Raw genomic sequence first — 23824 nt, 5'->3', positions numbered from 1 at the left:
CACTGTAGATGATGATTACTTCAACCTTTTTGCAATTTTTCACTGGCAAACACATTTCTGATATTTCTCCGCTATCTTTCTGCTTTGGAGGAATTGGTGATTCTCTACCCATCTTCGCTTCTGAGAGACACTGCCACTCCGAGAAGCTCTTTTTATACTCCAATCAAATTGCCAATGGACCTCATTAGTGGTAACTGGTCTTCCAGCTTTTTTTTTTTTTTTAAATTTTTTTATAAGTACGATTGATTTTTCCCGCCTCTTATTGCTACCGGTCCCAACTTTTTTGAGATTTGTTGGCACCATGAAATTTACAATCAACATACTTTTCCCTTAAAATGATACATTTTCTCAGTTTAAACTTTTGACCTGTCATCTATATTCTATTCTGAACAAAATATAGAAATTTGGCACTTCCACATAATTGCATTCAGTTTTTATTCACAATTTGTATATATAGTGTCCCAACTTTTTGGGAGTTGGGTTTGTAGTTCAGGGATCTTCCAGAAGCAGTAACATGTCTTCCATAGTTAAAAACTTAACTAAATAGCTCCCTATTGTTTGCCACAGTAAGTCATTTTTTTTATTTTTTTAAATATCAGAAGTATTAAAATTTTACTCATCTTAGTTTTAATTTTAAACAAAAACAGAACGTGCAGAGAGTTCCCAGGGTCAGAGTTCCCGGATTTGTTTCCGCTCTGAACACTTTTTAAAAATGGATCTATTGTCGTCCGTATGATTCTTCAAAATGGCTGATGCTGATATTCATCAGAATGCTGAACAATGGCGCCAATAATCGGCCCATCTGATAATCTGTAATCTAATGCGGGTGCCAGTTGGACAACAGTTGAGAACCACTGATCTAGACAATGAGTGTGAATGCGTCCACGCACCAAGTCTCTTCCAAAAGCTTGTGACAATATCATTTCCTGCTCCAGTTTCTTCTTAATGTACTCTGCTGAGTAAACCATCCCCTAAGAGAAAAGTGACAGAAGGATTAAATGTGGTGCAACTAAGGACAAGAATTCTGCCGCATTGAGCTCCTATTAAAAGATAACGACTGTAGTGTCAATGTACGATAGCAAAATCGTTTCTCTCTGACCTTGTGACCGAGCCAGGTCCCATGCTGCTCCTCCACTGGTAAACGCTCCGAATCCCCCGACAAATCAGTCAAGGCATCCTGATGTCATATACAAGAAAGCAGGTTGGAATAAGCAAAGAAAATGTGGCTAAGTAGCACAACCCTAAAATATTCCGTGCTAAAATAAAAAACTACGACTTTTATAAGATTAGAGGTTTGTGAGAGGACTGATCTCTTTCAATCGCAGCCTAAAATACTACAATACAAGTATTCTTTCAGTCTTATGTAAACAATGGACAGGACATTTATATCAGAGTGCTGCTTTGGACTAGGCTTGCACAGTGTGGGAGTTTGTGAACATTGCCTTGAACCTCAGTGCAGATGAAGCGATGAGAAGATGGGGGCAACACAGAAGTAGAAAGTCGTACGGCGCAAAGCTGAAATTCACCTTTAACGATAACGTCCCTCTGATACTGATGACCACCTTCTTCTTTTCATGATCCACTGCCACAAAAAATGGAGTCTCATAAACCTGGATGGAAAATGAACAGAAGACAGCAGGACATACTGTATAAATGGATAATAAGAGAGAATCACAGCAAGGTTAAACTGGGAGGTGAATGTGTCATGTGAGAGGTCAAGTTTTGTTTCATTGGAAGTAGGTGATGGGCGAGTACTGATACCAGGTATCATGGTATCAATACTCGCGACAGATATCAATACTGGTATTGGCCCGCACTCTTTTGGACATTTTTCGGTCAGAAACTGTCAGAGGAACAAATGTTTTGTTCCGTCTTGCTCGTTTCCTGTGCGTCTCCTTCTGAGGTAACTCTTGTTCATTTCATTACTTCCAGCAGCGCCATTTGGGCGTGCATTACTGAGAATAAGTAAGTACTCTTGTTGTGAGTAATATCGCCTAAATCTGTGGTTCAATGTGTGTTATATAGGTTAGTAGATCACGTAACGTCACCGTGTTTAATTGCCTCTTTTACGTTTGCCAGCGCTTAATTGCCTCGTTAACGTCGAGCTGCAGTGCTAAAAATAGAACGGTGCCATTTACTGCCGCTTCTGTCAGCGTAATTCTTCTAAATTAATGTGGACAACACTACAGGAACTATAAGCTGAAATGGTAACTTTGCATTTATTGACCACCACAGGGGCCTCCTGTAAGAATGGGAAAAAAAGTCTTCAGTTGTATTCAACAATTTAATTAGCGCTTAAATGCAGACATATCTTTGTATATTGCCTATCGTCATTGTTGTAGCCAATTTACACGAGTGCTGTGTTGTGTGTTGTTTGTGAGTGTTTGGTGAGGCACTAATTGGTTGCTATGGATGGATACCTGCACACCTGTGGCTTGTTGAGCAATCAGCCAGTCAATTTATAAAGGGCAGTCACAGGCGGTTTTTTTTTAGCATTTTTGTATGGACTTTTTTGGTCATTTGACGCCTTCCTTTTTTGTTGGTGTTTTTAAGCCTGATCATGTGACGGGAAATAAATTGTTCAAAAACGTATTTTCATGGCAAACTTCATTTTTACAGCACAACGCATTGGTAAAGACTTCAAGACCCTCAAGAGGCACCTTTGCAGTAAATTGCCGCTACAGTCATTGACTACTGTACTGCTATGAGATGAATGCAGGAAACGGAAAACAGAGCACTCTCAAATTAAAAGCATCGATTTCAAAACAAGATATAATTAAACATCACACACTAATTAGCTTGAGGAATTCTTAATATGGCAGATATTACTAAATTACTTTACTAAATTACTTGAAGCCCTATTGTATTGTATTGAATTATTTGCACTTCAGTGTAGTCCTTAAAAACAAGTTGTACAACCACATATTTTGATTGGGATTTTTTTTCTGGCCACTGGATTATGTGTTTAATCTTATTTATCGATTTTTTAAAATTCATTTTATTGTGTGTTCTATGCAAAATGACTTGTATGACAAAATTGAAAAAATAATTGCCATTCATTTCATTCAATTTTAAGGGAATTTTCTTGAAAGTGATCATGCTCATGAGTAACATAAAAAAACAAAAAAACAATCAATATACCATCCCTGACAAATACATCACATGGTAATCATTTAAAACCCTTTTGCTAGATTGACCTTCAGGCTAAAATCTATCCGAAAATATTAGCAGTTACAGTCCGAAATACTTTTTTCCCCCTTGGCGTCTTGAGTTTCAGTTGATGACAATTGCTCAACAAAAAGTGTGACAAAGCACAGTTTCAGCGGACTACGACACCCAGTGAGGCAGCACAACTCTCACCTCACTCATCATCTCAGCAACTAAACTGGTGAGCAAAGTGCTATCAAAACAGATACAAATGACAGCCACAACTACCAAAGACAGCAAAAAGTATCAACTACACAACCATGGTTTTCCCTGCATATGAGCCTACATCTAATTTCAGGCTGCCTCTGGCTACAATACCTCTGACATCATGCACAACTGCACTAGTTGGGTGTTGTTATTTTTTTTTTAACTGTAAATGCACCGATACGATACACCAATGTGGCATATCAGGCACTGTATCAGAAACAGTGGGAAGTCACTACTAAAAGTGTCAAAGAAGAGCCTCAAATGTTGGATTTTCTTTGCTACTGCAATTGGGTTGGACGGCTTGTGGATTTTCTTTTCTAACTTTTGTTGCAATTGTTTTGTTTTTAAACTTGATGTTACTGAAATAAATGGAAAAAAGTATCTAAACTAAGAATACACCCAATTAATCAAATAATCTGGTACCTTTTTTATTTTGCATGCATTAAAGTGTAGTACAAAAGCATCCCCCCGCCCAATTTTAATCAGTTGTTATTGTTTATTTTGTTTTTCATATTCGTATAGTGATAATAAAAAAAATTCAAAAGGGGTTATATAAATTGCCGGCTCAGTCATTGTTTCCCAAAGTAAAAACAGATGTTTGCAAATGTCTTGTTTTGATTAAACACAGAAGATAATCAGTCTTCTTTCATGGAGAACTACAGAAATAAGTGAATAATTACTGTTGACATGCTGGAATCAGAGCATTTGGACAATAAAACACATAAATAAATAAATAAATAAATACATAAATGTAATATTTAATATATATATTTATATAAATAAATAAATATATTTTAATTATTTATTTATTTTTATTTTTTATTTTAGGTTAGGTGCCAACAATTTGAGTCGGTGCAGGTGAAACAGTGAAGATAATTTGTCAAAATGTTAGATTCATATTACTAATGAGAAGCCATCATTTGTCAGGTCTGAAAGGACTAAGCCTCATGAGATGGACTTGACCAACGAAGGTTATGTTTCAGAACAGAATATGGAGGCAAAGCAAGGGTACTCAATAATGGTATATTAAACACAAGGGCGTCAGGAAGAGTGACAAAAGTGACAACAGTCAACGCAGCCAGCAATTTTGATTATACAATGGCTGGACATACTACGTGAATAAGATTTTACAATCTCCAATTCTAATAGTCGTTCAATAGTCTAAATTCTCTCAAGGTTTGAGGCATAGACATGTATAAATGTTTAATCTGAACTGATGATTGCATTTTAGCATTCAACCTAATGTTCCCACCTAGCAGTCTTTTAGTGAAGCCTAATTTGCCACTTCACAGAATTTGTTTCCACTGCGACAGCGTCTTGTGACGGCATACTTTACATGATTCCATCCTATGCGTGACATTGTGTTTGGTGATGTAAGGCGTTTATGCAGCTGCTCGGCCATGGAAACTGCCAAGAATCTCCGAGCGTACAGTTTTAGTGCCGATGTTAATGCCAGATGAGGTTTGGAACTCTGCAGTTGAGTCAGCATAAGAGTGGAAACTTTTACACACTATGCACCTAAGCCTTCAGCGACCCTGGTCTTTAACTTTACAATGTGTGCTATCTGCTTTCCATGCCTGACTTTACTTGAATTGGTTTAAATGTCCAGTTTACAATGGGGAATGTCTAACAGGTACCACACATTAAAATCAGTGTGACAACCCATTAGTTTGCTAATGTTCGCAAAGGCAGACTGCCCTGCATGGGCGCTTCCTTTTATAAACTTGTTCATAAAAAGACCCACAAAAAAAAACACTTGGTGTCATTGAGAACGTGCACACTCCAACACCTGCAACTGCTTTGACGGCAGAATACTCACGGCATCATGGCAGGAAGTGTAGACTATGTGAACCTGCTTCAGATCCCGGTCCAAGAATTGTCTGCGTATGGCCAAAACATTACACCCGCAACAATTGTCCTCCTCCACCGTCACTGACTGGGACAAACGTGAGCCAGACATTGATGTGCAGCTTGGGGCGTTGGAAGGGGAAAACAGAAAACAAAGATTATAAAACATTGCGTGGGCACAAAAGGAACTGTGGTTTAATGTATGTAAAATACAGAATCCCATTGCATTCTATGTAAGAGTACGAGATTAGTTCAACATCGTCAGTATGTGAAACTTTGATCCTTCCTTAAGTGTCACAAGAGACAAATCAGACAAACTGTTCCAAACTGAGCAGGTGTTTGACTGCTTACGGGCAGGTGCTAACGAGGCGGCACAGTCCACAGGCTGGCTTCCTCATCAGGTACATGGGCCAACCATACGCAGCCAGAGCAAAGAGCATGTAGTAGCACACATCCTTGTACATGCCCATCTCAGTCTGGGATAGAAGCATACGGATACACATGTAAGCCACAAAAACAAGGAACTATAAATATCACAGAAAGGTGTACTTTATCTCGGTTCTTCATGAGTGGTCTCGGTCAACCAAATGCTTTTCAAGAAAGACCTTAGTATTTGTTGTTTTTGCATTGATATTTATGAAACATTTTCCGTTACATCTGATCCTTGTGTAATATTTCAGGCCCTTTATAGCTGTAAATATGAGACACATATTTAGCCCATTTTTTGGTTTTTGTTTTGTTGTTCAAAGTGAACAATAGCGCCCCCAAAATGTTAGACTATATATGGATATGTTTTTAGTACTGTGTGTTATTTTTAACAAGCTGGAAAAACATAGAGTATATATAAACCATAGAGTTTAAAAGTTAATATTTAAACAACTCAAATACCGTATCTCCCCCATTTGATTAGAAAATGGTTTGATCCACCTCAGCCCTCCGCTCCCACCTCTGGTGCATACAAGCAAAGCATGCGTAATCGCCTCCAGCGGTACCTCCCTGTGACTGTCTAGTTGAGTGAAATTGTAAGTTCCTTACTTTCACCAGGATATGTGAAAGGTTTATTACTCTACCACTCAATACCAACACATTATTTTCATTACGAGTTTGCTTTTTTTGCTGCTCAGTCATGCTACTTGGTAAATGCTGATAAATTACCATAGGCTTTGGATATGTCTATATTTTACTGTTACAGTCCTTTTCTCCTTTGCATAACTTTTACCAGATTTGATTTACTCATTGACTTCCCATGCAATTTCTTAGAGCGGGACGTACCCCCAAACCACTACCAACTAACATCCATTTAGGTTAGTTTAAAGTAGCACTAAGGAACTTTTCAACCTTAATAAAATATTTTCATATCTATTCTGATGAAACATCGACTTAAAACTAGTTGAATGGTGCCTTTGCCATGGCTTCAGGGGGTCTGTATAATTTTTACTAGCACTAGACAACTTTGAGAAGGATGGTAGGAACACTGCCACACAAAAAACTACAAATGTGCTGACTGTATTATGGCATAAGTCACGTCCCCCCCTTTCCCCATTTGTTACAAAGATGGAAGTCAATTTGAATGTTGATTACTGCTTTCCTGGCACAAGCTGCAAAACAACTGAAAAGTTCTGTTTGAGGAGACAAAAAGAAAAAAGGTAAGCTACCTGGATAAAAGGACAGTCAAGGATCAACATTGGCCCAGCTTTCACACGCTGCCGTGAGTTAAAAAAAAAAAATGACGCAATACGCTTGTCCTCATGGGAAATGTGGTCTTTGTTCAGGCATAACATTACCGCTTTTGCCCATAATAAACATAAACTTATAGCTCCTTAATATTGGTTTAAAGATTTACTTTATTAATGAAAGTAACGCATAAAAATATACAAATATTTTCATAATTCTAATTCGATAATGAGTTGACTGAAACCTCCCAGTCCACTTTACACCCAGGAGAGTGAACAGGCGGAAAAGTGTAAAAGTGCTAGTATATGTGGCTTGAAATATCCATAATATACACAGCAAAGGACTCACCGAGTTCTTAAGGTCCAGATATCTAGTGTTCCGAGTGACAGGCATCCCAGATAGGAAGGCTAGAATATCGTTGTTGGCCTGTTGAGGGAAAGTAGTAGAACAATTTTGTTTCAAAAGAACAATTAAAAAGCACAATGGAAAAAATTACTTAATTCATTGGGTGGCTTGCGATGAATTGCTGACTCCACAAGTGAAAATACAACTGATGGTTTCCTTTACTAGGCTTATAGGGACCTTCATGTTGTAATACTGTACCTGATCGAGGATAGATGATCTTTTAGACCTCTGTGTCTGACGCAAGAGGACCAAGCCAGCAATAATATCACTAGGCACAATATCCAGGTCTCTGAAGAACTCTGCAAACAGGCTTGCTACCTCTGAATATGCATCCTGTAGACGACAGCAGCAGATGTGAAGACATGGTGTGCTAGATATCCGACAGACTTATCTGGTTGTAGGGGGTGCTCCTCGGTTTACAAGAACAAATCTAGTTGCAACTGATACAATGCCCTGAGAATCAAAAGCAAATATGAAGTAATCGGGGGAATAATCGATAGGCTAATCAAATCAAAAAAGATTTGTTTGTGACAGCCATAATTCTAACACAGCTCAACAAACTAGCGTAAAACACAGTCTATTCAGCGTTTCTAAGCCGCACACATACATACAAATAAAAGGGCTGCCCACCCTGGTGTGCATGTCATAGCTCATTGGTGGCGGTAGCGTGACACAGGCAGACTTAATTAATGATGTCCAGAAGAAGGCTACAGTCAGCAAACTAAACAAAGCTCAACTCCAGCAGCGGTGAGAAGAGAATCCAAGTCTTTGAGTATTGTCGTGTGTTCCATTTGCATGCGTGTGTTGCTGTCTTCCATGCATCAGATTCCTGACTTGTGCACCAAGAAGACAGCGCCACTGCGGGTCATCAACCCAAATACAAAAAAGGTGGGTTGTAATCTGTTGTAAAACTGTGCAAAAAAAACATAATATAAAAAGCTAATTTCTGTAAATCCATATATAGCGTTTCCCATTGTATGTTAACATTAAGTTACACTCTAAAAAGAAAATTGTTGACCAACTGAATTGACTTGCTTAAAGTGGTAACGTACAATTGAATTAAGTTAATCCAAGTTAATATATAGAGTTTAATTAATTATGAGTTCATTAAGTTGAATTAATTGAGTTCATTAAACTTAATATATTCATTTTGGATTAACTTTATTCAATTGTGTTACCACTTATAGCAATTCAATTAAGTTGGTTCAACAATTCTTGTTTTTGAGTGTAGCAGACTTGCTGTATATTGCTAATAACTACTGTATGTATGCTAATGAGAGTAATGTGCTGAAATTACTGTAGCAAAATTTAAGACAAATTGAGTAGGACCCCGCCGAATACTCATGTTTTGCTGCGGATTCACCTAGTTTTGAATTGATTTTCAACGATTAATGTATTTGTATCAAATCTTTCGAAACAGTACTCACAGTTCAGTGCGCACTGTTTGAACGGTATGTTTTTTTTTGTTTTAAATCAATAGCCCTGCAAAAGCTATTTAAGACTTTGTTGTGAAATTAGCAAAGAAAGCTGCCTGTGGTAATTGTGATGTTAATCATAAATGCTAGTAAACTTACTGGCTGGCAGCAGAAGTCACGATAATTTAATATACGACTAGAAACAACAACCCTGTAACTATATTATAGGGGAAGTCAACACCCCCCCCCCCCCCAAAAAAAAAGACAATAATATGTTCTATGCAGCCCCACTAGCCTAAATATGGTATTCTACCACTTGCTGTGGAGTGAAAATGACATCACAGTTGCTCAGGTAACAACCAATCACAGCTCATCTTCAGAAAACAGGTGAGCTGTGATTAGTCGTTGCCTGAGCAACTGTGATGTCATCTTCAGTCGACAGCAACTGAGATGGATAAAAACGGCTGGATTTTGCTTTATAACTCACATTCCACAAATGTAATATTAATCAGAATGTCATCTTTAGACTAGTGAGGTCACATATAAGATATTATTGTCAAGAAATGTTTATGACTCACCCTTTAAATTAAACAGTGTCTGTACAAAATAACACAAAAAATCAATAAACACAGTCACAAGTGTTAATTATTACTGCAGCATCACTGCAGAAGCTCTAATGTATCTTTGTGAAGTCCCAATGACATAAAAACAACTAAAAGGTTGCCATGATTTATTCTTTAAGATAAAGATGTTCATCTTCTTTATTTAAGTGTTTTAACTACTGGCTAATTTTCATGCATTTGAGTTAAGTTCACAAAATTTGTGCAAGGTCTGTGGTACGTGTGTACCTTGGTAAACCGAGGACACCCTTATACTCTATATCCCAAAAGCCGCTCTATTTCAGTAAAATGAATTTGTGTGGCTCACTGATTGTGTGTCCTGGGCTCTTGTGCAGCACATGAAGAATTTTAGTCTTCTGCTCCAGCTGCTGGCCTGGCCTTCCTCAAGCCTGTGTCTAAATGTAAATGAAATTTGTTAACCAGAGGAAAAAAATGACAATGAGGGTGTGGATGTTCTTATTTATGGAAAAAAAAAATTAATAAATCAAAGGTTAGGTAGTACCTTAATGTATATGTTGTAAGGTTTCGTTGACGCCGGCGAGTTGCTTTCAGTTTGACAAATGTCCGCCCGGTAGGATCAAAAGTGCACATAAGCGTAATGCAGACGCTGAATATCACTAGCCAGTTGCACGCAACAATCCCTAAAACACAACATAACAATATATACATTTCAAACCAAACTACAAATGCGGATGAGCACAAAGTATCCCACCAGGCATTTCATGAATTGTCATGTAAATACGCGTGCGGACAGAAACACAAAACAAATAGAGTTGCATTAGTCTGAGTGGATACGTTGGTAAATTAAATTTCAACAGACCTACACAACCCCTCAAATTAAACTGCTCAAATTTAAGTGAATAATAAAATGTTTTCCCCAAGTTGATAAATACGGTTTGAAAACCCCAAAAACTAAGCCCCCCCCCCCCCCCCCCCCCCACACCAAAATGCGTTGGTGGTTGCAGCTGATAACGAAGAACTACAAATACAACTCATGCCACTGGTATATGATAAGTCTATTTTAACATTCTCAAAACCGATCTATCGAAAGCTTCTGTTTGACTCACCCAAAGCTAGGTTTTTGGCAGTGACATCAGAGCATGGCTGGTAATACTGAACAAGCCAGGCAATTCCCACTACTGCATACACAAGCTCTACCAGGAGAATGGCTGGGGGGATAAAACAAAAAAAAAGGTAAGGAGAACAATCAATCTGAGCAAAATCAATAAAAACAAAAACAAAAATTATTCAAACTAAAACTACCACAAAAACACAAAGTACAAAATACTTTGAGATATCTATCTATACACATATATAGACACGTAGATATGTACGTGCGCGCGCACACACTGACGCACACATAGTGTATATCTATCTATCTATCCTTGCTCAAAAGTGAGTCAGCTTACCTAGACGGATATAGATGACGTATTGCACAGCTTCCCTGGGCTGTGTGTACAGGATGCTGCCTCTCATACTCAACCACATGATGGCACTCTCACAGATAAGGCAGCTGACCAAGATGCCCATATACCCTCGGCCATGGTCCACCAATGTTATAGAACAGGACTGGTCAGAGCCATAGGGAAGGCCGAACAAAACCACGGAGAGAACTACCAGCCTGAACACAACAACAAAGTAAAATCGTTTAACGTAAAAATAACTACGCGATAAAAAAAAAGAATAGTTCTGACACAGAAACTGCTCACTACTCACCAGATGCAGTGTAACAAAAACAGAAAGAGGGCAGGCAGCACCAGGTCATCACTGCCGACTGACCAGCGCCGCCGAAACATCACCATGCCAGGCATCACTGCCCTGTAGAGACACAGAAGTAACATCAAGGATAACAAATATTAGGACTGATATTTCCAGATATTTTGAGTCTCATGAAGCAGGGACAAGCAATATGTGATGTGCAATGGCTTTACCAAGATGCAGTTATCTAATGTCACACAACAATGGCGCAACTACCTGGTAGAGATGCTGAAAAGCATTTATTTTCTGAATAATAAAGCAAATATCTTATCACACTTGTTACATTGCTGTTCATTGTGTTCGACTTCATTTGTCTGCAATATTTCGAGGCGGGACCTCGACAGTGGAATATTCCATATGTCACAGCCCCCAGTGCAGTATCACCAGACAGAAAAGAAAAAGATCAAGCTCCAACCACCTAATAATTGAAAGAAAGGGGAAGCCAAAGGTCACAAAAAGCTCTGCATGTTGACCTCTAGCTGGGCAGTGACTTACTTCATACAGCTAGCTGAAGGTAATAAGAACAAGTTCAAGATGAGCTTTTATGAAATATTCTACTTGATGAACAAAAAAAAAGCGAACCTACTTTGACATTAAATGGAACGGTCCTATAAAAAAAGATTGCTTAACATCACCCTGATCATTCTCTTGTTGAAAAGCACAGCGGAGTTTCATTGCAGCTGCCTCTGGGCTTAAATGAACCGAAATCTCAAAGCCACAGGAGGGAAGGAAGAGGGGAGCCGCAGAGAGGCTGATGCAGGCCTTATGATGCCGACACAGCCTGATCTAGCATTTACAGTTAGCTACTTCAGTATATCTCATGAAAGGAAAACAGAACACAAAAATCCATCATGCCAATTTGTTTTGCAATTGATGTAAGACAAATACAAATGAAGAATGCTGAGCAAAAGACTTGCATTGATGTTTTGCTCTGTCTGTCGCAATGATTTTTCAATCATTAAGAGAGTGCCAGTACTCACCTTGTTCCAACCTTAAAGTCATCACAGTTATTAAAAATCTTCCTTGGTATTGTGCCAACAAAAATTAATAATACTAATTAAAATGCCAAGAGATAGCTGCATCATTGTCCGGAGAAAGGCGCTAATGTAAACTAGCTGAAGCAAATATGAGGTGATTTACAACACATTTCAAGTGGTTATGTGAGTCGCACACCCACAACACCAAGCAAGACGGTGACGTATTAATAACCACGACGTGAGCTCATCACCAACCAGCGTAATAAACAGTTACCTTCCCTGAAGCGTCCGTGTTGTGTGACGCACAAAGAGAGGCGGTGGCGATTTGGATGGGCCTACCGCTAGTTTGCGAGCTAGCAAGCGAGCTAGTCTGCTATGTAGCCGCTATCTCCCACTAGCGTGCTAGTTGGCCAAATCGCCACTGCCTAGCTCCGTGCAACATGCATAAGCTGATAAAACAGAGACATTGCAGCCCAAATTAACATAACACTTCGGTGAAGACCGCAAACTGCATGCTGTGACAAAAATGCAGGGTTTCCCCCCAGTGCTTTATAACCAGGCTTTTCTTGCCCTCCCACACCAGGCTAAGCGTCAAAACACCACTGATGAACATAAATCAATGTTGATGCTGCTGGCTGCCATGAGGACTCCCTTCCCCAGTCGACGAATGACAAATAGTAATTGCTGGATGTCGCTGAATTGTTGCACAGACAGAACTGCCACCCTAAAACTGAGTGATTACAACCAGAGTGTGATAAGTGAATATTAAAAAATTGCTTTAATTCATGTTATGTCTTCTTTGTAATTCGAAAGGTATGAGCAGAATACCAAGCATGGCTGTGACAACATTAAATGTTTGAGCCTGAGGAGGAAGTTGAGAGCGGGAGCTATTTAGGAGTGCTTTTGCAACTAAGAGTGGGTAAATATTGCAAATCATGCTCTGTCATGTTGATGCACTGCTATCCAAATAGAATGACCGCCCTAGCAACATCAGAAGGTGCTTTGACAAAGGTGTGGACAGACACTTCTGTCAAATTAAAGTATTACCGGTACATCATGGTTGTGCAGACTTGTTTACTTTGTATATAGACCAATACCAGTAAGAAGTACTTAACTCTAGTAGCCTACTCACCTATACCAAGTAACTGATACCACTAACACTTTTGATACATAAAATACCAATTAAATTAATGACAGATCATTTTAACAAAATGCCTTGCTTTCAATTCTGACAAAAAGCACCAACTGCCAGTTTGTTACAGGGTTAAAGTGAAAAATAAAACACAAATAAGTCACTCTGTAGGATTCATTGGGTGATAATTTAACAAAAGTGTAAATAAAACTAAAGAGTTTTAGTATTCGTTCAAAATAAATTCAAGTGCATGACATTATGAAGTTGGAAAATAGGGCTGAGAGATACGGTTCAAAGATCTATCACGATATTATATTATATTAGCCGAAATTGATAATTGTTTTTTCACCTTATCAAAATAAGCCAAAAAAAACTCCCCATCAAACTAGAATAAAGGAGTAATTGACTCATTGAGTCATATTCAGCTGTAAAAAAATATATATACTGTATATTTTGTCCAGAATTAATTTGATAACTTCATTTATTTTTCATATACAATTAATACCTTTGAAAACAAACTGAGCCATGAATGGTCGCTACCCGTTTCCTCAGCACAGGTGATGTCATCTTCAGTTAACAGCAAGGGGCAACATTAGTTTTTAAAGGTATCACTTTTGTTCAAGAAAAATAATCAAGTTATCACATTAATTATAAAATCTTCTTACTGTTAAAAATAGCTCAATTAGTCAAGTATCCATTTTAAGAGAAAATACAATAAACAACTAGCTAGAATAAAAAATACCTGAAAAACAGCTGATAGTAAAAGCAGTTTTCAAGGACTATATAGTGCATTGTGGTTGTATACAATGTAATGTAGTGCAGCTTTACTGTATCTATGCTCCTCTTTGAATGCCATAATGTGCTTACAATGTAAAGATGTTAGCCCATGAAAGCAGTAGTGTTGATACATTTACATGAACCTTCGTTCATTGTTCATAAACACGGAGCAGCTAATGCATCAAGCAGGACAAGATGGCAAGCAAGTTGTGAGGGTTGTGGAATGATGTGGGATAAACAACCTCATCCATCATTAGTGTACCGTGGATAGTACTCATGTTGGTAAGTTATTAACTTCTCTTAAGTTGGTGGTTATTTAGCTAGCGGTGCTACCACAAGGGCCACTGTTGCTAATGTTCACAGGACCGGTAGTCTTGCTAGCCACAACACCACCACTACATGGATGTGTTTGTAAATTCATACATGGGGAGCACACTCTGCCTCACACAACACTTTCACTCTCAGGGAGGTGTTATGAGGGCATCATAGTGAATTTCCAAATGCACACTTTGACCTTTGTTGTTTTATTTAACGGATTGTGTCTTCAGTCCGATGCTAATTAAGGAGCTAGCATGTCATTAAGAAGGAATGCTGTAACTTATTTACCGTTGATCAGGAGTTTTCCTGGCTCAAAATGAGGCAGAGGTGGTATCATCCTGACTATGATGGGTGACCAGGTATCGGTGCCAATACCAGTCTTATTTTAAGGTATCAGTACTTGCGGCGGTGACCTATACCATTGCCGCCCTCCTACAGCTATTTTGCGATCAGGGACTAGAAATTAGAAATTATGGTCTATGAATATCAAGTGGACATTATTTTTTGCCTTTTTTTTTTTTTGTTTTAACTACAATCATTAAAAATTCATCCACTAGTACAGGGGTGTTCAATTTTGGTCCTCGAGAGCCCCTATCCAGCCTGTTTTCCATGTTGCCCTCCTGCAGCACAGCTGAATCAAATGATCAGCTAATCAGCAAGCTTTGCAGAAGCCTGATAACGATCCTGATCATGAATCAGGTGTGTTGGTGGAGAGAAACATGGAAAACAGGCTGGATAGGGGCTCTCGAGGACCGAACTTGAGCACCCCTGCGCTAGTGCATATTGAATTGTAAATATAGTTGTAGCTGTTTCTTCTTGGGTTGTTGCTTCAGGTCTTTCAGGCACTGCTGTTGATATAGCGCCTCCATAATGGCGCAACACTACAACTGCAGTTAAAATGCATTGTTGCCGAGCTCAATTAACACAGCTGGAGCACTGTGTTGAGCGATATCAGTGGCTCAGGCTGGAGGTGGCAAACTAATTAGGTGGAGGTGGCCGCTTCTGAATTTTGTACACAGGAAAAACCCCGGTTGATCCATCCGGAAGTGTTTATTTAATCAGACGCGCAATCTCTGTGAAATTTCATATTGTTACAGGTGTTGTACTGAGGCAGCTGGTCGTTTATTTCAACAAAGTTGAGCCACTATCGATTGGCGCAAGCGAATGCACGCATGTATGTTCTTTGGGTCAGAAGACGAGGCATTAAAACTCAAACTCAAAATTTCCTCTTAGGTGCTTGGAATTGGCGAGGGGGACTTACATCATTATGATTTGTTTGCCTACAGTTGCCGGTTGTTGTATCGGCAGTTTTCATGTGATTTCGATACCTTGAAATAATGCTTGTATCGGGCTAATTACTGGTATCTGTACTCACCCATCGCTAATAAACACTGCATCTTTCCAACTAATATTCTCAGTAGTGACCTGCTCTACCTGACTTTGTGTATTGTACATTGTACACAAAGTGACACCAAAAGTACTTCAATGGGAACACTGATTTATTTGCAATTCCACCTACTTGGCACTCAGCAGGGACGTGTAAAACAGAAAAATAGCAGCATTTCATCTCAGCAGATCTGGAAGCATCTAACTGCACATTCTTCCAATTATGCTATAACAGACGAAGACCAAAAAGTCCTCTACGATAAGACTCAAGTGACTGAGTGCTTTTTCTGATTGCTCGGAATGCTCAGCCTACCTTACTGTCACAATACATTTGACCACTTTTTTCAGTCATTCCTTATTTTATGACGGGATTCCAACTCAAATAGAAAATGGATTTCGGATACTCTTATTATGGAAGTGACATTAAACAAGGCAGTCTTTGCACAGGAACAGCATCACGATTTGGTTTGATTGATGGCCAATCTAATCTGCAAAAGACTATCAGGGCCTTGCTGAAAATAGTGTTTGGCGCACAGGCCTACGTCATAAATACGTCAATGTTGATGCGCAAGATTATTGCATATTTTTTAAAGTGAATCTGTAAAATGTTTGTGTGGATTTGTGTCATGGCGTGACATGTATGCAAGGTAGGTACTTCAAATATTTGTTAATAAGTATAACGAGTTGCTGCAGGAGACACACTCAATGTCAGTCAGACAATGACAGTAAATAGAAAAGAAAACATGGAAGACTCAAAACCCTTTTGACCTCTAAAACTGAGATCATTTTACAATTAATATTGTCTTTTATTTATTAAATATTGCTGCTTCTGCGTGCAACAAGACTAGAGGAGGTAGAGCAAGACCATGAAAGCTGATAATAGTTGTGTTAATTGGTCTTCCGTAGGAAGTAAAGATTGACAATGACTTGAGATATTTTTTATTTGCAATTTTTTTTAACGTGAAATGGGGAAGTTTGTTTGCAATTAAAAAATTACTTTATGTTAGCTGAAATGTCTTAAATGTAGGCACGCATAGGACTATGCATTTATCAATTAATATTACTTATTGATTGATTTGCTAAAATTATAGTACATAAATATAAAACTGTAAGGTTACTATTATTTAGTGGTGTTAAAATTAGTACGTTAATTTGGAGTTAATTTAAAGTTTCTTTTACACCACAAATTTTTTTAACGTGCGATTAATGACCGCCCTTTACTTGGAAAGCATGTACTGGGGGGAATTCCAGTCGCAACGCAGCACACATCTTTACGTAGAAATTTAGCAGTGACACATTTAATAATAAAGAATATATTTGTAGAGACTGGGGTCACGTTATATTTTACAATTTAAAAAATGTGCAGAATTTCCCAAGTTACTTCATGTTAAAGATTAGATAGCTCCTAATATTAAAAGGGAAATGCACTGAGCTTGTTTTACAAATGCAATTATGCCATCTAGTGGCAGAAAATTACCTCAACACAAATCAATATCACTTTTGTTTTTTACAGTACAGTACATCTTTTTATTTAGAACCTAATTTTATGAATTGTTATGAAATTACTGTATCAATGACTAAAATTTGTTTTACATTTTTTTTCACTTTTAAGTTACAAAGAGCATGAAAACTTACATATTTTATTGTACATTTTATTTTATATTTAGAACAGATACAATTTGTGATTAATCTAGAGTTGTCAAACGATTATTTTTTTATCAAATTAATCACAATTTCGAATTTTGATTAATCACGATTAATCGCTTAATAAAAAGGCTTTTTTATCAAAAAATTTTTCCCCACCAAATTTGAAGAGCGTCAGTTATACGTTATTTATTTTGACATTTAATGTTATGAGGTTGTCTTCAACATTTTTGGATCCACTGTACACACTCATCCTCCTCTTTTTCTAATCATTTAATTACTTACATAATTTAAAATGGAAAAAAAATGACCCCAATATTTTGAGATGAACAAATATTCTTAATGTGATACGCAAACATTTATTAAATGCTTTACTTGAATGCATATAATTGTCATCTGCTGCCACGCTAAAGGATAATCTATGATAAAAATTTATAGTGTGATTACTCTGCGTTAATACATGATTAATGTGATAATTTTTTGTGATTAATTAATCACTTACGCTTTAACTTTGACAGCAATAGATTAATCGCGAGTTAACTCTTGAAGTCATGCAATTCATTACAATTACAAATTTTAATCCCCTGACACCCCTACTATTATTATTGCCTTTTCAAGCACTTGTGTGTGTGTGTTTAACCTCACTGTGGCCAACCAGGACATTGGACTGTCTTTCATTTACACCTGTGTGGCTTTGGTCTCTCACATTCTTATGTGCAGACGTCGTGTCCACGTTGACCATAAATGTATGTAGGGGACAAAGGTGATTTTCTCACCGTTTTTGAGTCCGTGCTTACTGAACACATACTGACTGTATGCATCCTGACCTCGCATGCACTAGCGGCAAATTCAACAGTGGACACCTACTTCGAGGAGAGCTTAAATAAGGATATCTGCTAGGGGTGTGAATTGCCTAGTACCTTGTGATTCGATTCGTATCACGATTCATAGGTCACGATTCGATTCAATACCGATTAATCCCAATGCAAATCTATAAATTGATTATTGCGATTTTTTTTACTCAAATTTAAAAAAAATATTATAATATAATATAATAAAATAAATATGCATTTAACAAACAGGTTGCAGTCTGTTTCATGTCTGAACAGCACTGAAATAAAATATTATGGCTTAATGTTCCATTAATATAACATTCTTCCATGCTTAATGTGTGAATCCTAACCCTAAATAAGACGTTTTGTTAAATATTTCCATAAAAAATCGATTCGGCTGCATATTGAATCGATTCGAGAATTGCGCTCTGTAATATCGCAATATATTGCCGAATCAATTTTTTCTAACACACCTAATATCTGCCAATATTCACATCCAATGTCACAAAAACAACTTTTTGATGGGGACATGTGGACCATTGTGCATATGTGGAAATTATGAATACTGACGTCCTGAAATGTTTATGAGTGGAATAGCGTGCAAATCTGCGGTCTGCGTGAAAGTACAAAGCAGCCGGCGTCTGCACACCACGGAAACTATTAAAGACTGCAAGCATAATAAATGTCATTGTAAGACTATGTTGTTTTCTTCTATACCTTGACAAGAATACCTGGTCATGCTCATACCACGAGACCAGACAGTTGTCATTAATTAAAAAACTAAACTACCCAATATGCCCAACACAATAACATACTGAATCCCAGACTTAATTCAATAATAAAGTGACCAGACAGTCCGACGAATAATGGTGCTTGGAAAGGCCAATAAATAGTGAACAGTCAGACAATATCAGAAATAAAATTCAAAGACAGTTAGAGGGCAGGACACTCATGCAACCACAAGAATACATAACTGTAAGAAACACATGTGATGTCTTTTTTTGAGTGATTCAGTAACATAAAATGCATCAACGAAGAAACAACAGCATTTAAGGTGAGTTGAACCGGGGTCAGAAAGCATTAAAGGTTTCTCACAAGCACATTCTTCAAATTTTTTAAGTGCATAAAATGGAACCAAAAAAAGACACATTTTGAAAGTGAGAGAGGCTGTACAAAAAAATGCTGGTCTGGAAAACAAATTGGAATAGACAACAAGTCACATGCTTTTTCCACTAAGAATGAAGACAAAATCAATGTACAAAAACATTAAAGAAGAGGCTGGGAACCTAACTGGTAAAAAAAACAACAACAACAAAAAAAAACATTTTGATTTAAATCAGTCATCTACTGATGCATTTTCTTCACTTTTTTTGCTAAAGACTTAAATGGGACAAAGAAACATTTTTGGAATTGTGTGTATGGATAATTAATTAATTAGAACTACTGTAGTGTCTTTGGAGTACCTGCTCACCATTAAGCGTGAAGTTACACAACTCCTTCTGTTGGCTTCTTTCCCTTCCGGCCCTTAAAAAATATATATTTGTACGCAAGTTTGGAATTTTGCCTGATTGGCGTGGCTAATCCTCATCATTTATCATATTGAGATTGGCAGCAAGACAGGGTGAAGATATGTCATTTTTAAACACCATTACTGTACTATGTCAAAGCGCGTTAGGTTGGAATGATAGCTTCAAGTAACCTGCACGTGCAGTACTTTAAACGAAGTGTTTGGTGGCGTGGACGACATGAGGGAGGGGCGTATTTGCATTTTGTCTTAGCTCCGTCCACGGTCATCATAGTAACGAAGCATGAGGTGAGCAGTGGCATGTTTGCAAGACCACAGAAATTAGACAGAAAATTTAGATTTTTGGAATCTGTAATCTTGATTTGACCTCTTGCTTCTTCCACCCTGTATGGTTGCCCATGATATAGTTGGACCCTCTTTTTAGTCTTCAAACTTCTGGTCGGGTGTTTTGTCTTCCTCATCACTACTACAAGTGAAGTATTAGAGCGTTCTTCATCACCGGGGTTCCAATCCTTATTATTAACGCTTCATCATCTGCCGATATCTACTTCTCCATGTCATTTTAATTAAGCAGGAGACATTTTCAGCACTGTAGCACCATTTAGCCATCTAAAGTACAGATTTTGTCAATTTTTGAGTATTATTTGGTCAAAATATCACATTTTGAGCTGTAATTTGTCCAATTGATTGAATAAAATATTTTTATGGTGCACTATACAACAACAACACAAAGATAGACAATTGAAAGATTTACCACCAAATTTTGCTTTTTAAATGTAGTGTCAAATTTGGACACAAATAAATTATCTGCATGATTATAAGTAATAGTAACTTGCGTTCAAGTTGAAACTTTTTTGTGGAAAATCTCACTGGAAAATCTTCAAAATGACATTTTTCTTCACCTTGATTCAGCAAGTTGGTAACTACTTAAAGCAGGCCATCTTGGATTGTTCCATGTACTGTGTCCTAATTGTTGTAGTAAAAAATGTATCCCTGACTAGGGGGTAGGAAAGAAGTATCATATTGTACGCATGAGGGATTTCAGCAAAGTTTTTACTAGGGGTGGGAATCTGAATGTCTCACAATTCGATTCCCATTTTTGGGTGTGCGATTCAATTAAGAATCGACTTGATTAAGAACGATTTTTGATTCAAAATGATTTGATTGACAATCATTTTTCCTTCAATCTATAGATGTGCAAGGAATCGTAATGATCTACTTCAGTCTGACTCGCTAATGCTAATTAGTGCTCCACTCCCGGCCCTTTTATCACTCAAAAGAACGGCTCTACGCTGAAAAAAAAACAAAACTTTTATTGGAATAACTTGATTGTGACTTTTTCCTTCTACTCTTTAATGTGGCTACAAATTTAACAGTGTATCAGACCGCGTGGAACCACACTGCCCCTAAGTGGCCAAATTGGGTACAACATGAACAGCGCTTCAAATAAAGGCACACACAAACAAAGGGACGACAGTATAAAATAATTTAAATACAACCGATTTTGGGGCATTTGAAATCTATTCTGAATTGTACTAAATGAGAATTGCCATTCTTATGAGAATCGATTTTGGCACACCCTTAGTTTTTAACACTATGGTTCAGAAAGACTTGTATCAAATTTGATAAATTTGGGGATATAGGGTTTTTAATCACATAATTGAAAATGCCATTATATGCAATGCAAAACTGACCAGGAGAGCCTGACATAATACTGTAACCACACCCTGTTAGGTTAATTTTTTCTGATTAATCACTGGTGTCTCTGAAAATAATGTTTAGCTCTCAGCAGGGCACAAAATATCAACATCCTGCTGAAAGGACCATGAGTCGTATATTTCTGACAAACCAACCGCACAGTCATTTCAAACTGCTGCAATTCTTAAAGCTTCCCATAAAAGAAACATTCATCTAATCTCACCACAGTTAATTAAGCAACACAAACATACACAGACTCAGGTCCATTACTAATTAGAATCGTTTCAGAGCAGAGCTATTCAGCTCGGGTGGGATTTAACAGACTATTATCTGCAGGTGATGGCACAAGGAAGCTAATAGCATTTAGGTCCGCAAGGTCCTTCACATCTGCCATTCTGGGACGTTTGGCTCATTTGTATTGTGGTATGTTCCAAAATCAACCAAAATCAAACATCAAAGATACACCAGCTCATATGGCACAGTCTTTCATGGGACACCATCATCCGAGTCCTTGTGAATTTAAAGGTCATATGTACAATTTGTAAAAAGACGTACACATCCCTGCACGTGAGCAGCGCCTTTGTGCAACACAGTGTATGGCTGCGTGCCAGGCCCCGACCCCCGCCCACGTGACCCAACAACAACAATGACAGGGCTCCCAGTCTGTCATTATAGCTTTGTCTTTGACATGTACAATGTAACAGACAGCAAAAGCAAGGGGACACGTTATTTGTCTATTAAAGTAAGTTGAAATAGTGGACATCCATTAAAGGTGACAGTTGTTCAACGTTTAAGTCCACAATTTAAAACCACCAAAATTCAAACTCCACATAAACCATAACAGTCACGTCTGATACAACCCATATGATGTCAACATACCAGCACAGCCCAGTTGACAAACAGTAGGTTGATCCAGGATGACTTGCAGCTGGTGCTCCTCCCCTCCCCTCCCCTCCCCTGTCACTTCGTAACAAGCCAAGCGGTGGCACAAAGCCCCCCTGGGCTCCTACTACCCTCTCCATCATTTCTCCTCTTGCAATTGCTAACGGAACCGAGGCAAGAGAAAACATTTTGTTTATCTTGCAAACACATACACTTCGAACAGAGCGTGCAAACTGGTTGGACAACAAACAAGCGAGAAACCTTATCAGTAACAGGGGGAATACAAATACCAAGTCGACCTGATGAATGATGGGCTACTGTACTGTGGGAAGGCTGCAGGCTTTTCTTGCCTTTTCTGCATAGAAAAACAACATTCTGATTTTATTCATTTAGACCAAACAGTATAATACAATTAACTAAGGTTGTGCTTTCTTCATGTTTGACTCGAGTCTCTTAGAACAGGTTATCTCTAACAAAAATGGATGAAATTCTGTAATAAAAACTGAAAAAGAAGATAAGAATAGATTGTAGAAAATGTCATCAGGGAAAGATGTTGAGAACGAGTAATGCATAGGCCAATCAGAACTTGAACAGTTTTACAGTCAACTCAGCCTAAAATTCCAAGGAAAATGAGTTGACACAATTGGGGCAAAAAGGACGAGACAAAGTGGTAAATCTCACCTGCCTATGTTGCCTCCTTTTTAAATTTAGAAGTGCTTTTGTGTTTGTTTGTTAGGATTTTTTGAAGGATTTTTGATAGGACCAACTAAAAAAAAAAGTGACACTAGTGAAATGTTTTGCTAAATGTTTCATTATCTTTATTTTTTGAAGCACCAACAACCAGAGAGAATCTGATGTACATACACCATTTAAGTTATATGATTGGAAACTGACTCCTGGAATAGACTGGGCTATTATAATTAATTTTATTTTTAAAAATAATAATAATAATAATAATAATAATAAAAATAATAATAGATGAGGGCTGGGCAAACTCGCTCCTCGAGGACCGAAGTCCTGCAGGTTCAGGTTTCCCTCTTCCAACACAAGCTGATTCAAATCAACAGGATCAATTAACTATCAGGCTTTTGCAGAGCTTTCTGAGCTGATCATATACCAGCTTTTTTGGAGAAGGGAAACATGCAGGACTCCGGCCGGGACACGAGGACTGAGTTTGCCCACCAATGGAATAGAGGGTTGCTCCATGCCAACTCACCCCTCCAAAAAATAATATCTAAAATTATAACCATTTTGATTTTAATGAGACTTGGTGGACTCATTGATAGTGATGACACAGCACTAGATCTCCAATTAGAGGTCAATCGCAGCAGGGGTTTGGGAGCTACCGCCTGCAAAATGGGGCGTGGCCGCCTTACTTTGAACACTTCTATCTCAGGAGCTGACTGGGTCAATCTTCACAAAACAGCTACTATTGGAAAGGGAATTCCACACAGATTCCAAATCTGCAATCATTTAGAAGATCGGTGCATATTTTAGAAACCCTTTGTTGACTGGAAA

The 23824-nt window shown here is 38.0% G+C and overlaps 1 protein-coding gene across 2 annotated transcripts in view; it reads right to left on the bottom strand.

Annotated features, from left to right (window-relative positions):
* The window catches only part of dagla (diacylglycerol lipase, alpha), a 43766-nt gene that overhangs the window by 15383 nt on the left and 4559 nt on the right, over positions 1-23824 (bottom strand). For both annotated transcript variants that reach the window (XM_077563638.1, XM_077563639.1), the window contains exons 2-13: positions 11093-11194; positions 10786-10997; positions 10444-10545; positions 9879-10017; positions 9684-9771; positions 7540-7674; positions 7285-7362; positions 5614-5738; positions 5234-5384; positions 1527-1610; positions 1100-1177; positions 891-971 (exon numbers count right to left, since the gene is read on the bottom strand). In XM_077563638.1, the coding sequence (XP_077419764.1) occupies positions 891-971; positions 1100-1177; positions 1527-1610; positions 5234-5384; positions 5614-5738; positions 7285-7362; positions 7540-7674; positions 9684-9771; positions 9879-10017; positions 10444-10545; positions 10786-10997; positions 11093-11187 (1368 nt within the window). In that variant the 5' untranslated portion in view covers positions 11188-11194. The remainder of the gene's footprint in view (positions 1-890; positions 972-1099; positions 1178-1526; positions 1611-5233; positions 5385-5613; positions 5739-7284; positions 7363-7539; positions 7675-9683; positions 9772-9878; positions 10018-10443; positions 10546-10785; positions 10998-11092; positions 11195-23824) is intronic.

This window comes from Vanacampus margaritifer, chromosome 4 (assembly GCF_051991255.1).
Source record: "Vanacampus margaritifer isolate UIUO_Vmar chromosome 4, RoL_Vmar_1.0, whole genome shotgun sequence".
Lineage (NCBI taxonomy): Eukaryota > Metazoa > Chordata > Actinopteri > Syngnathiformes > Syngnathidae > Vanacampus > Vanacampus margaritifer.
This window is presented reverse-complemented; position numbering and strand designations above follow the sequence as displayed.